The sequence below is a fragment of the Pseudophryne corroboree genome, chromosome 7, assembly GCF_028390025.1.
Source record: "Pseudophryne corroboree isolate aPseCor3 chromosome 7, aPseCor3.hap2, whole genome shotgun sequence".
Classification (NCBI taxonomy): domain Eukaryota; kingdom Metazoa; phylum Chordata; class Amphibia; order Anura; family Myobatrachidae; genus Pseudophryne; species Pseudophryne corroboree.
In genome coordinates, this window is record NC_086450.1 from 503,985,233 (window position 1) to 504,000,290 (window position 15,058).

At 50.4% G+C, this 15,058-nt stretch overlaps 2 protein-coding genes across 2 annotated transcripts in view; one reads left to right on the top strand and one right to left on the bottom strand.

Moving 5' to 3' along the window:
* Positions 1–9,577, top strand: part of LOC134945821 (ADP-ribosylhydrolase ARH1-like) — a 22,125-nt gene extending 12,548 nt beyond the window's left edge. Inside the window, exons 6-8 of the mRNA XM_063935335.1 lie at positions 3,433–3,616; positions 3,686–3,900; positions 8,933–9,577. Of these exons, the coding sequence (XP_063791405.1) occupies positions 3,433–3,616; positions 3,686–3,900; positions 8,933–9,090 (557 nt within the window). The 3' untranslated portion in view covers positions 9,091–9,577. The remainder of the gene's footprint in view (positions 1–3,432; positions 3,617–3,685; positions 3,901–8,932) is intronic.
* LOC134945823 (uncharacterized WD repeat-containing protein alr3466-like) overlaps positions 9,455–15,058 on the bottom strand; it is a 22,311-nt gene continuing 16,707 nt past the window's right edge. The window contains exons 9-11 of the mRNA XM_063935336.1: positions 11,910–11,975; positions 11,674–11,766; positions 9,455–10,119 (exon numbers count right to left, since the gene is read on the bottom strand). Coding sequence (XP_063791406.1) covers positions 9,979–10,119; positions 11,674–11,766; positions 11,910–11,975 — 300 coding nt within the window. The 3' untranslated portion in view covers positions 9,455–9,978. The remainder of the gene's footprint in view (positions 10,120–11,673; positions 11,767–11,909; positions 11,976–15,058) is intronic.

Sequence of the window (15,058 nt, forward strand, 5' to 3'; positions counted from 1 at the left end):
CCCGTCTGGCGGCAATGGACACAGCGCTTATTTTTGATGCCAGCCGGCAAATATCCCTCTGTGCATCACGCATGTATAAGACTGCATCTTTTATATGCTCTATTGTCAGCAAAATATTGTCCCTATCCATAGTATCAATATTATCCGACAGGGAATCTGACCACGCAGCGGCAGCACTGCACATCCATGCCGAGGCAATAGCTGGTCGCAATATAATGCCTGAGTGTGTGTGTATATAGCCTTTAGGGTAACCTCCTGCTTTTTATCAGCAGGTTCCTTCAGGGTGGCCGTATCCGGAGACGGTAGTGCCACCTTTTTTGATAAACGTGTAAGCGCTTTATCTACCCTATGGGGTGTTTCCCAACGTGACCTATCCTCTAGCGGAAAAGGGAACGCTGCCAATAACCGTTTAGAAATTATCAATTTCTTATCTGGGGAAGTCCACGCTTCCTCACACACCTCATTTAATTCCTCAGATGCAGGAAAAACTACTGGTAGATTTTTCTCACCAAACATAATACCCATTTTTTGTGGTACTTGGGGTATTATCAGAAATGTGTAATACATTTTTCATTGCCTCAATCATGTAACGGGTGGACCTATTGGAGGGTACACTAGTCTCATCGACGTCGACACTGGAGTCGGTATCCGTGTCGACATCTGTGTCTGCCATCTGAGGTAGCGGGCGTTTTAAAGCCCCCGATGACATTTGAGACGCTGGAACAGGCACAAGCTGAGTAGCCGGCTGTCCTATGTCGTCAACCTTTTATGTAAGGAGTTGACACTTTTACGTAATTCCTTCCATAAGTCCAACCACACAGGTGTCGACCCTGCAGGGGGTGACATCACATTCACAGGCATTTGCTCCGCCTCCACATCATTTCCCTCATCATACATGTCGACACAGCAGTACCGACACACAGCACACACACAGGGAATGCTCTGACAGAGGACAGGACCCCACAAAGCCCTTTGGGGAGACAGAGGGAGAGTATGCCAGCACACACCAGAGCGCTATATACCACAGGGATATCACTATACAGAGTGTTTTCCCTTATAGCTGCATATATATATACTATACTGCGCCTAAATTTGTGCCCCCCCTCTCTTTTTAACCCTTTCTGTAGTGCAGGATTGCAGGGGAGAGCTAGGGAGCGATCCTTCCAGCGGAGCTGTGAGGGAAAATGGCGCCAGTGTGCTGTGGGAGATGGCTCCGCCCCTTTCTCAGCGGGCTTTCTCCCGCTTTTTTAGTAATTCTGGCAGGGGTATTTTTACACCTATATAGCCCCTGGGGTTATATATGGTGTTATTTTTGCCAGCCAAGGTGTAAATATTGCTGCTCAGGGCGCCCCCCCCCCAGCGCCCTGCACCCATCAGTGACCGGAGTGTGTGGTGTGCATGAGGAGCAATGGCGCACAGCTGCAGTGCTGTGCGCTACCTTGGAGAAGACAGAAGTCTTCAGCCGCCGATTTTCCGGACCTTCTTGCTTCTGGCTCTGTAAGAGGGACGGCGGCGCGGCTCCGGGAACGGACGACGAGGTCGGGTCCTGTGTTCGATCCCTCTGGAGCTAATGGTGTCCAGTAGCCTAAGAAGCCCAAGCTACCACCACTTAGGTAGGTTCGCTTCTTCTCCCCTTAGTCCCTCGTTGCAGTGAGCCTGTTGCCAGCAGGTCTCACTGAAAATAAAAAACCTAACATATACTTTCTTCCTAGGAGCTCAGGAGAGCCCCTAGTGTGCATCCAGCTCGGCCGGGCACAGAAATCTAACTGAGGCTTGGAGGAGGGTCATAGGGGGAGGAGCCAGTGCACACCAGGTAGTCCTAAATCTTTCTTTAGAGTGCCCAGTCTCCTGCGGAGCCCGTCTATTCCCCATGGTCCTTACGGAGTCCCCAGCATCCACTAGGACGTCAGAGAAAATATATTAGAGAAATGTCTAGTCTCCCTAATCCTAATGGCGTATGATATAAACTACCCCTAGTGTTCCATTTTATTTCCTTTTACCTTCTAGAAAGCTGTAGAAACTCTTCTGGCACACATTGGGGTGGGATGCTGGTGCCGTTGGTGGAGCCATAAGAGCCGCATGCTTTGGGTGCTGTGGCTGTACTCTGGCTCTTCTGTATGGTGTGTAGGGGAGGCTGCTGCAACAGTACTGAGTGAGGATTTGATGAGGTGGTTTTATATTTCTGCTGTGTCTTAGTTCACAGACTGGTGGGTGTTTTGAGAGTCGGTCTGTAGGGTGTCCTGACTGTGCGCTGCATCTGCCCGCCATTATGAGGCATGTGATGGCTGTTTCATGTCCATCAGATCTCAAATATTTGTAGAAATTATATGGGGGGCACTGACACACTTTCTGGCATAGGGCACCAAAATGTATAGTTATGGCTCTGTCAGCCCCCCCTTGCTTTGTCTCCAGCTCCAGCCCCCCCTTGCTTTGTCTCCAGCTCCAGCCCCCCCTTCGGTCTCTCCACCTCCAGCCCCCCCTTCGGTCTCTCCACCTCCAGCCCCCCCCCCCCCTTTGGTCTCTCCACCTCCAGCCCCCCCCCCCCCCCTTTCGGTCTCTCCACCTCCAGACCCACCTTCGGTCTCTCCACCTCCCCCCTTCCATGTCTCACCAGCTAGCCCCGTTTCTCTACATCAAGCATCAAGTACCCAATTCAGTCTCACCATCTCCAACCCCCCCTTCTGTCTCTCCAGTCCTCCTTCTCTGTCTCTCCAGCTCCAGCCCGCCTTTCTGTCTCTCCAGCTCCTCTTCTGTCTTTCTACCTCCAGTCCCCCTTCCATGTCTCACCAGCCAGCCCACTTTCTGTCTCTCTGCCTCCAGCCCCCCCCCTTCTGTGTCTTACCAGCCAGCCCCCCCCTTCTGTCTCTCCAGTCTTCCTTCTCTCTCTCCAGCCAGCCCCCTTTCTGTCTCCCCAGCCAGCACCCTCCTGTCACCCTTGCACGTTACATTTCACAATATGAAACCTTGTACAGGGCCATGTGAAGAGGACATATTTGTAGGAGGGAGCACATTCATAGTTTGCAGGTGGCGTGGAACACCCTAGCACCGGTCCTGGTCTCACTCACGCTCGTTTGCTCTAGTATCTGTTACTGACTATACTCAGTGTCACATGAAACACAAACTCTTATCCACCCGCACCATAATGTGTCTCATAGATCAGGTCACATTGCTGTCTGTTGGTTGGACGGACTCTTAGGATATCTTATTCATAGCGTCCATTGTAACTGTTCTCATGATATAATCTATACATATGGTGCAGACTTTATTGCTGCATCTGAGTGGTTTGTAGCCATTAGATTAGCACAATGTTTACGGAAATCAGTAGGCATTAGCCTGGACACCTCTTACACACTAAAGTCTACCCCACCTGCATACTTTCCTAATGCGTGTGCTCTGTCTTGTCGTCCCCTCTCTCTTCCTGGCTGCCTGCAGGCTATCTCGGATCACTTGCTTCAGCTCTCTTCACATCCCTGTCTGTACAGGGGGTCCCTCTAGAACAATGGGGGGTCCGCCTCCTGGAGAACCTTCCTCTGGCCCGGGACTATGTGCGCTCTACAGAGACTGACGCGGCGCCTCACTTTGCAGCATGGGATTATTTCCGCGAGTGCTGGGAGAGGTGAGCGGGTGAGGGCTGGCGTTGGTGGTCTCCTGTTATATGGAATCATCTTCCTCTGTTCCTCCTCAGATACCTGGCAGAGAGGGGGCTGTCACAGGGGTCCGGCCCTGCACGATTTCCATCTCTCTATGGCGCTGCGGAGAGGGACGCGGAGTACGGCCGGTGGAGTCTGGATGGCTGGGCCGGGAGGAGCGGACATGATGCTCCGATGATTGCGTATGATGCTCTCTTGGGTGCTGGGGACTCCTGGGCCGAGCTGTGCAGCAGATCCATGTTCCATGGAGGTGAGTCTCCTCTGCCGCCTTCTACGAGGACCAAAGCCCCACAAGAGGGACCACAACCATCCAGGACTCCATTGGTGGAGCATTTATCACCAACTAATGATCTGTATGGTTTCTCTTATGTCCTAGAGGATGCTGGGGTCCATTTTAGTACCGTGGGGTATAGACGGTTCCGCAGGAGCCTTCGGCACTTTAAGACTTTTCAACAGTGTGAACGTGCTCCTCCCTCTATGCCCCTCCTCCAGACCTCAGTTTAGAAAATGTGCTCAGGAGACTGGATGCACACTAGTGGAGCTCTACAGACCTCTGCTGGAAAAATACTTTTTTTTAGGTTTTTTATTTTACAGGGAAGCTGTTGGCGACAGCTTCCCTGCTTCGTGGGACTTAGGGGGGGAGGTAGGAACCAACTCCTCCTTTAGTTAATAGTTCTGCCTCCGCTGACAGGACACCATTAGCTCCTGAAGGGTACTGAACACAGCCCAAACCTGGCCAGCGTTCACTCCCACAGCAGTGCAGCCACCCCCTAACAGAGCCAGAAGTCAGAAGGCTGGTGAGTATATTACCGGAGTCCTGCAGAGAGGGGATCCTCCGGTCATCATTGGCGGCTTACAGGTACATGCGCAGCGCGCGCCATGTCTCTCAGCAGAAGGGTGCATGAATATACCTTACATGAATATACCTTACATGAATATACCTTACTCTCACTGGACAAAAGGCACATCCTAGGTGTATTAGGTTGCGCTACCCCCGGGGCCAGTATAAAGATACTCCATTTCTGAGGTGGAAACGCGCCATTAAAAGGGGGCGGAGTTTCTCCTTAGATGTACCAGTTCACTCACTGGGTGCCATTTTCTCCTGCAGAACGCCACTATGAGAATCCAGAACGCTGATTTCTCCTCAAGACACGGCTGACACAAGTACCAGGGTGTTATAGAGGGGGAAGGGAGTGTTCATTGTAATTTAGGTCTGCGGGCCTAATATTGAGTAAGTGTGTAAATATTACACATTTCATATAGGGCGCAGTGTGTGGATTGGCAACTCCCTCTGTGTCAGCCTTTACTGTAGGTCTGTCCCCGATAGCTCCCCTGTGTGATAGGTGTGTGTGTGTGTGTGTGTGTGTGTGTACAAGTGTGTAACATGTCAGACATTGGGGAGGGTTCTTCCCCGGAAGGACCCATTTTAGATACACAAGAGGGTAATATGGTGGCCCTTCCCTCTCAGAAGGAGCCGGAGTGGGTGAGAAAGTTGCAGAAGAATATGTCAATGCTTGCAAAGAAATTATCTGAGTCTGAACAACAGACTAAATATTGGAGGCAGCTACTTCTGCTAAAGCCACAGCATGACGCTGGGGCTCCCCTACGGGAGTACGATCGGGTGGGGGCGCGTCTACTGTTGTTCAGCCAGGTCTGGGTTCACCCAGATCTGGATCCTTGGATATTACAGAGAGTATCCCAAGGTTACAAATTGGAATTTCAAGACCTTCCCCCATGCCGTTTTTTCAAATCAGCCTTACTAGTTTCTGTCCAGGACGGAACAAAAGTGCTGAACGCAATACAGAAATTACGTCAAGACGGAGTAATTTCCTTACTTCCTGCCGTACAACAGGAACAAGAATTTTATTCAAGCCTGTTTGTAGTGCCGAAGCCGGATGGCTCGGTCAGACCGATTTTAAACCTAAAAACTGTGAATCTTTATTTAAAAATGTTCAAATTCAAGATGGAATCACTGAGAGCGGTGATCTCCAGCTTGGAGGAAAAGGAATTTCTAGTGTCGGTGGACATCAAGGATGCTTACAGTTCCAAACATTACCTTTCGGCCTCTCCATGGCTCCGAGAATATTCACCAAGGTGATGGCGGAGATGATGGTTCTCCTTCGCAAGGAAGGAGTCAACATAATTCCGTACTTGGACGATCTCCTCATAAAAGCGAGATCCAGGGAGAAGTTAGTACAACACATTGCACTATCCCTGATGGTGCTTCAACAGCACGGCTGGATCATAAATCTTCCAAAATCACAGTTGGAACCGACAATGAGGTTATCATTTCTGGGAATGATATTGGTTACCGAAGTACAGAGAGTATTTCTACCGGTGGAAAAGGCTCTGGAAATCCAGAAGATGGTCAAACAAATTTTGAAACCAGCACGCGTGTCGATTCATCAGTGCATCCGCCTGCTGGGGAAGATGGTAGCGGCCTACGAGGCTCTACAATATGGCCGATTCCACGCCAGGGTGTTCCAATGGGACCTACTGGACAAGTTGTCCGGATTGCATCTACACATGCATCAGAGGATAATCCTGTCGACAGCCAGAATTTCACTCCTGTGGTGGCTACAAAGTTCTCACCTCTTGGAGGGACGCAGGTTTGGGATTCAGAAATTGATCCTGGTGACCATAGATGCAAGCCTCCGAGGCTGGAGAGCAGTCACGCAAGGGGAAAGCTTCCAAGGAAGATGGTCAAGTCAAGAAATACTTCTTCACATAAACATTCTGGAGTTGAGAGCTGTGTACAATTGCCTTCATCAAACGGCGCATACAGATCCAGTCAGACAATGTAACGACAGTAGCTTACACAAACCGTCCGGGAGGAACGAAAAGCAGAGCGGCAATGGCAGAGGAGATAAGAATACTCCTCTGGGCAGAAAAACATGCAAGAGCTCTGTCGGCGGTTTTCATTCCGGGAGTGGACAACTGGGAAGCGGACTTCCTCAGAAGACACGGTCTCCATCCAGGAGAATGGGGCCTCCACCCAGAGGTCTTTGCAGAGGTAGCAAGTCATTGGGGGGGGTTCCTCAAGTAGATATGATGGCATCTCGTCTCAACAAGAAGCTTCAGAAATATTGTTCCAGGTCGAGAGACCCACAAGCAATAGCAGTGGATGGTGACCCAGTGGGTGTTCCAGTCAGTGTATCTGTTCCCTCCAATTCCACTAATACCAAAAATTCTCAAGATCGTCAGAAGAACAAGGGTTCGGGCAATTCTCATTGCCCCAGACTGGCCAAGGAGGGCTTGGTATCCAGATCTTCAGGAGTTACTGCTGGAAGATACTCTGCCTCTTCCTCTTCGCGAGGACCTGCTTCAGCAGGGGCTGTTAGTTTATCAAGACTTACTGCAGCTGCGTTTGAAGGCATGGCTGTTGAGCGCCAGATCATAGCCCGTAAGGGTATTCCCAATGAAGTCATTCCCACACTTATTCTGGCCAGGAAAGGGGTAACGTCCAAGCATTACCATCGTATTTGGAGAAAATACGTATCTTGGTGTGAATCTAAGAGGTCACCTGCGGTGGAGTTTCAATTAGGACGTCTTCTCTTATTTCTACAGGCGGGTGTGGATGCTGGCTTGAGATTAGGGTCTATCAAGGTCCAAATTTCGGCCTTGTCCATTTTCTTTCAGATGCAGTTGGCTTCCCTTCCTGAGGTTCAGACGTTCGTGAAGGGAGTTCTGCGCATCCAACCTCCCTTTGTGCCTCCTGCAGCGCCATGGGATCTTATTGTGGTGTTGCAGTCCCTTAAATTGGACTGGTTTGAGCCTCTGCAAGAGGTGGAGTTGAAGTTTCTCACTTGGAAAGTGGTCATGCTGTTGGCCTTGGCATCAGGCAGACGAGTGTCTCAGTTAGGAGCTCTGTCTCACAAGAGTCCTTACTTAATCTTTCATGAAGATAGGGCTAAATTGAGAATGCGTCATCATTTTCTTCCAAAGGTTGTGTCTTTCCATATCAACCAACCTGTTATGGTGCCAATGATTTCTGACACTACAGCTGTTTCTAAGTCCTTGGATGTCGTCAGAGCATTGAGGACTTATGTTGCAAGAACGGCTCGGATTAGGAAAACTGAAGCTTTGTTTGTCCTTTAAGCAGACTATTGCGCACTGGATCAGAGGTACCATTCAGCATGCTCATTCCACAGCAGGATTGCCGTTACAAAGTTCGGTAAAGGCCCACTCTACAAGGAAAGTGGGTTCGTCCTGGGCGGCTGCCCGGGGATTCTCGGCATTGCAGATTTGCTGAGCAGCTACTTGGTCAGGTGCAAACATGTTTGCTAAATTTTACAAGTTTGACACCTTGGCTGCTGACGACCTTCAGTTTGGTCAGTTAGTTTTGCAAGAACATTAGCACTCTCCTGCCCGTACTGGGAGCTTTGGTACATCCCCATGGTACTGAAATAAACCCCAGCATGCTCTAGAACGTAAGAGAAAATAGGATTTTTATTACCTACCGGTAAATCCTTTTCTCGTAGTCCGTAGATGATGCTGGGCGCCGTCCCAGTGCTATTTTTTTCCTGCGTTACATTTTGTCTTTTTACACAGGTTCTTATGTGTTAAGATGTTCACAGCTGTTGCTGTTGCGTTATGCATGCATGTTGGCATGGGTTATGTTGAAAACCATGTTAGGCGGCATGTTTTGTATGGTGTGAGCTGGTGTGAATCTCACCACTAGTTAATGTAAATTCTTCTCTCGAAGTTGTCCGTCTCCTCAGGCACAGTTCCTATACTGAGGTCTGGAGGAGGGGCATAGAGGGAGGAGCCAGTTCACACTGTTGAAAAGTCGAAAAGTGCTGAAGGCTTCTGCGGAACCGTCTATACCCCATGGTACTAAAATGGTCCCCAGCATCCTCTAGGACTACGAGAGAAGGATTTACCGGTAGGTAATTAAAATACTATTTTTTACTCTGCGGCTGATCTCAGTGTAGTCTCCGGGGTCCTGGTCCTCTCCCTGTGGACTTATTACCAGAAGGTGGCCAACATTCAGTGCATGCTCAGCCAATGGGTGTCCATTATACGGAGGAACAGTCTGAGTCCAGATGAGTGTGTCACTCAGGCTCTGTACTTGATGCGGGGTGTTGGGGAAGAACCCTAACACCTCACATACAGCAGTATCCAGATAAATGATTGCTATGTGCAGGAAAGCTTGTGCCCCTATTTTTAGTGATTTGCAGAACTTCTCCACTGTCTGCCATCCGCACCCCTGGAGCCAATGGGCCTTTAGATGTCTGGTGTCTGATATAACCTTAATCCATCTCTACCTCCTTCCCCTCCAGGTGACAGCGACTCCACAGGGGTGATTGCCGGCTGCTGCTGGGGAGCAATGCACGGATCAGCCGGAGTACCGACGGGGAACTACAGTGAGCTTGAGTACAGAGCGCGGCTGGAGAACGTCGCTCGCTGCCTACACAAGCTGGCCTGGGGGAAACATTAATGGCACCTGGATCGGTTCTGCCAGATACTCCCAATAATTGTCATTTTCACACCCAAATAATTGTCTGTTCCCATTAGAAGTCAATGGACGTAGTAACTGTAAAAGTCTGCAGCAGGAACTGTATTCCTTTAGAGGCTCCCATTAAACAGCAGATATGGACGTGACAATGTTATATGGGAAATGCAGACATTACAGTGTTGTATGGGTGCCTGGTACGTTCCATCTTTCCTGGCAATGTATCACTCTTCTAGAGGTTCCTGTCCATCACTAGCATCCTATGCAGTGGTCACTAGCACCACCTTGTGGTTAAGATGTAAACTGCACAGATAATGATAAAATAACTGTTCTGAGGAATAACTGCGCATACTTTGATAAAGTCTTTAATAAAACCATAGTAATTTATCTCCAAATTAACAACCCTAAAATGTGAATACTTGCCAAAAAAATGTTAACAGTATGATGTCAAAATAAAACTGCATATTGTGTACTTAGCAGCGTCACTGATATTTGTAGGTTGGCAATGTGCTGAGCCATAAATCCGGTACTTAGAGGGCCTGTGTGGCACAGTGCATGTCCCCTGAGGAGTACCTTATATACAATGACACATAGGCGTGCATGCCTCACTAGCCTGTGACCCCACCTGTGCCTCATAATCAGTGTGAGGTTAAACGATGGGCAGTTGGATGACCGTGTGATTATGTGTTTGCCCCTGAGTGTACCTCAATTCGGAGAAGTCTGACCCTTAGAGTTAAAGCTAAGCTTCAGTCATGTGAATGGGAAACAGGTGGTGTAACAGGAGATATCAGCAGACACATGGGGGAACTGGTCTGCTGCCCCCCAGCTTCACACTACATACATCAGAACTGCAGACAAAGACAAGTGATTTATTTAGGAAAAGGCGCTTCCTGTAGGGCGCACCAAGAATAGTCTGTGACCCGAGGTTACGGCAATAAGAGGGGCAGCGGATGGCTTGGAAGAGATGTCTAGACTGTATACGCCACAGGGAAGATCAACCAGGCTCCCGCGTGTCTGTGGGAAGGAGAAAGAGTAAAGAGCCATCGAAAGCAGTCCCAATAATGAAAGTTTTTACTAAGGTAAGTATCAGTCTAGAACTGTGGGGCAGATGTATTAACCTGGAGAAGGCATAAGGAAGTGATAAACCAGTGATATGTGCAAGGTGATAAAGGCAGCAGCCAATCAGCTCCAATATGTAAACGAACAGTTAGGAGCTGACTGGCTGGTGCGTTTGTCACCTTGCACATATCACTGGTTTATCACTTCCCTATGGCTTCTCCGGTTTAATATATCTGCCCCTAGGTCCTCAAAGCCCCAAACAAAGCATGTATTCCAGATCTCATCACGGGTGAAATTAGCTCCACCTGTGGATCTTTTAAAATGTGTCGGTGAGTAATGAGTACACCTGTGCACCTGCTGGGTGACCTGGGAAACGTGTCCGTGAGTAATGAGTACACCTGTGCTCCTGCTGGGTGACCTGGGAAACGTGTCGGTGAGTAATGAGTACACCTGTGCACCTGCTGGGTGACCTGGGAAATGTGTCAGTGAGTAATGACTACACCTGTGCACCTGCCGGGTGACCTGGGAAATGTGTCAGTGAGTAATGAGTGCACCTGCCAGGTGACCTGGGAAATGTGTCAGTGAGTAATGAATACACCTGTGCACCTGCTGGGTGACCTGGGAAACGTGTCAGTGAGTAATAAATACACCTGTGCACCTGCTGGGTGACCTGAGATATGTGTCAGTGAGTAATGAGTACACCTGCGCACCTGCTGGGTGACCTGGGCAATGTGTCAGTGAGTAATGAATACACCTGTGCACCTGCTGGGTGACCTGGGAAATGTGTCAGTGAGTAATGAGTACACCTGTGCACCTGCTGGGTGACCTGGGCAATGTGTCAGTGAGTAATGAGTACACCTGTGCACCTTCTGGGTGACCTGGGAAATGTGTCAGTGAGTAATGACTAAACCTGTGCACCTGCTGGGTGACCTGGGCAATGTGTCAGTGAGTAATGACTACACCTGTGCACCTGCTGGGTGACCTGGGAAATGTGTCGGTGAGTAATGACTACACCTGTGCACCTGCTGGGTGACCTGGGAAATGTGTCAGTGAGTAATGAATACACCTGTGCACCTGCCGGGTGACCTGTGAAATGTGTCTGTGAATAATGACTACACCTGCTGGGTGATCTGGGAAATGTGTCAGTGAGTAATGAGTACACCTGTGCTCCTGCTGGGTGACCTGGGAAACGTGTCAGTGAGTAATGAGTACACCTGTGCACCTGCTGGGTGACCTGGGAAACGTGTCAGTGAGTAATGAGTACACCTGTGCACCTGCTGGGTGATGTGGGAAATGTGTCAGTGAGTAATGAATACGACGGTGCACCTTCTGGGTGACCTGGGATTTGTGTCAGTGAGTAAAGAGTACACCTGTACACATTTATGGGTGACCTGGAAAACGTGAGCTGTTTGTGGTCCTGAGGACCACCATCCTAGAAGATACAACAGTCAGAGCGATGTGTGATAGATCAGGGAATAAGGGTCAAGATATACTATAGAGTTCACCTACCAGCAGAGAGTTACGATCAACAATCCGACACATATTGATGTCACTTCCTGCTGCAACCATGTGACCTGCGCCCAACCAGCGGCAGCTGTACACCTGAGAGACAGACATTGATATGACTGGCACTAGTGGAGATTTCTGTTTAGTGAATGCACACAGACTTCAGATGAAGTGTAACAAGTGTCACATGGAACTGTGGCTCCACTTTCCTCCTGTACTAGTGTCTGAGCCGTACTCACCCTGGATGGGCCGCGGAAGTCGTCAGGCACCGTACGTATCTTTTGTCCGGTCTGAGAGTCCCACACCTAGCGGAAGAGATGAAACGGCAGTAAGAGCGGATCTCCAGTCACTCTCAGTGTGAATAATAGAGTACTACAGAACCTTAGCACTGCGTTCCCACCATCATCACATCACGGAGAGGGGACATGGGAGAAATATTAGATGAGGGGTGCACCAGGCCCCTGAGCGCCCTGGGGTCAGCATTATAATTAGTAACGGTACTTGCCCCAGCCCCATGCTGCGTGCATGAGTTCCGCTCTCCTTCCCCATACACACAGCTTCTGATACATGCCCATGATACGGTTCTGTGCGCTCATACTGTCACCCCCCAGCACACATCACAGAACAACAGATCTGGCCAAGTTCCGTCTGACTCAATGTAGAACAGACAAACACAGAGATGCTGAAATTCTCATCTGAGCATAACGCCGTCTGCATCTGTGACCACAGAACCAGCCCCAGTGTCTCCATCCTGCTGTGCGTCTCTGAAGGACATCCCCTCATCTTCCACTCCCTATCTCACCTGCAGGACATCCCCTCATCTTCCTCTCCCTATCTCACCTTCAGGACATCCCCCTCATCTTCCACTTCCTATCTCACCTGCAGGACATCCCCTCATCTTCCACTTCCTATCTCACCTGCAGGACATCCCCTCATCTTCCACTCCCTATCTCACCTGCAGGACATCCCCACATCTTCCACTCCCTATCTCACCTGCAGGACATCCCCTCATCTTCCACTTCCTATCTCACCTGCAGGACATCCCCTCATCTTCCACTTCCTATCTCACCTGCAGGACATCCCCACATCTTCCACTCCCTATCTCACCTGCAGGACATCCCCTCATCTTCCACTCCCTATCTCACCTGCAGGACATCCCCTCATCTTCCACTCCCTATCTCACCTGCAGGACATCCCCTCATCTTCCACTCCCTATCTCACCTGCAGGACATCCCCTCATCTTCCACTCCCTATCTCACCTGCAGGACATCCCCTCATCTTCCACTTCCTATCTCACCTGCAGGACATCCCCTCATCTTCCACTCCCTATCTCACCTGCAGGACATCCCCTCATCTTCCTCTCCCTATCTCATCTTCAGGACATCCCCCTCATCTTCCACTTCCTATCTCACCTGCAGGACATCCCCTCATCTTCCACTTCCTATCTCACCTGCAGGACATCCCCACATCTTCCACTCCCTATCTCACCTGCAGGACAACCCCTCATCTTCCACTCCCTATCTCACCTGCAGGACATCCCCTCATCTTCCACTCCCTATCTCACCTGCAGGACTTCCCCTCATCTTCCACTCCCTATCTCACCTGCAGGACTTCCCCTCATCTTCCACTCCCTATCTCACCTGCAGGACATCCCCTCATCTTCCTCTCCCTATCTCACCTGCAGGACATCCCCCTCATCTTCCACTTCCTATCTCACCTGCAGGACATCCCCTCATCTTCCACTCCCTATCTCACCTGCAGGACATCCCCTCAACTTCCTCTCCCTATCTCACCTGCAGGACATCCCCTCATCTTCCACTCCCTATCTCACCTGCAGGACATCCCCTCATCTTCCACTCCCTATCTCACCTGCAGGACATCCCCTCATCTTCCACTCCCTATCTCACCTGCAGGACATCCCCTCATCTTCCACTTCCTATCTCACCTGCAGGACATCCCCTCATCTTCCACTCCCTATCTCACCTGCAGGACATCCCCTCATCTTCCACTCCCTATCTCACCTGCAGGACATCCCCTCATCTTCCACTCCCTATCTCACCTGCAGGACATCCCCTCATCTTCCACTTCCTATCTCACCTGCAGGACATCCCCTCATCTTCCACTCCCTATCTCACCTGCAGGACATCCCCTCATCTTCCACTCCCTATCTCACCTGCAGGACATCCCCTCGTCTTCCACTCCCTATCTCACCTGCAGGACATCCCCTCATCTTCCACTCCCTATCTCACCTGCAGGACATCCCCTCATCTTTCACTCCCTATCTCACCTGCAGATTCTCCCGCTTCCACTCCCTATCTCACCTGCAGATTCTCCCACGTCCTCTCCCTATCTCACCTGCAGGACATCCCCTCATCTTCCTCTCCCTATCTCACCTTCAGGACATCCCCCTCATCTTCCACTTCCTATCTCACCTGCAGGACATCCCCTCATCTTCCACTCCCTATCTCACCTGCAGGACATCCCCTCATCTTCCACTCCCTATCTCACCTGCAGGACATCCCCTCATCTTTCACTCCCTATCTCACCTGCAGATTCTCCCGCTTCCGCTCCCTACCTCACCTGCAGATTCTCCCACTTCCTCTCCCTATCTCGCCTGCAGATTCTCCCACTTCCTCTCCCTATCTCACCTGCAGGACATCCCCTCATCTTCCACTCCCTATCTCACCTGTAGGACATTCCCTCATCTTCCACTCACTATCTCACCTGCAGGACATCCCCTCATCTTCCACTCCCTATCTCACCTGCAGGACATCCCCTCACCTTCCACTCCCTATCTCACCTGCAGGACATCCCGTCATCTTCCTCTCCCTATCTCACCTGCAGATTCTCCTGTGTCCTCTCCTTATCTCACCTGCAGATTCTCCCACTTCCTTTCCCTATCCCACCTGCAAATTCTCCCACTTCCTTTCCCTATATCACCTACAGAGTCTCCCGCTTCCTCTCCCTATCTCAATTTCGGATTTTCCCACTTCCTCTCCATATCTCACCTGCAGATTCTCCCGCTTCTTCTCCCTTTCTCACCTGCAGATTCTCCCGCTTCCTCTCCCTTTCTCACCTGCAGAAGCTCCCGCTTCCTCTCCCTACCTCACCTGCAGACTCTCCCGCTTCCTCTCCCTTTCTCACCTGCAGATTCTCCCGCTTCTTCTCCCTTTCTCACCTGCAGAAGCTCCCGCTTCCTCTCCCTACCTCACCTGCAGAGTCTCCTGTCCTCTCCCTTTCTCACCTGCAGATTCTCCCGCTTCTTCTCCCTTTCTCACCTGCAGACGCTCCCGCTTCCTCTCCCTTTCTCACCTGCAGATTCTCCCGCTTCTTCTCCCTTTCTCACCTGCAGACGCTCCCGCTTCCTCTCCCTTTCTCATCTGCAGAT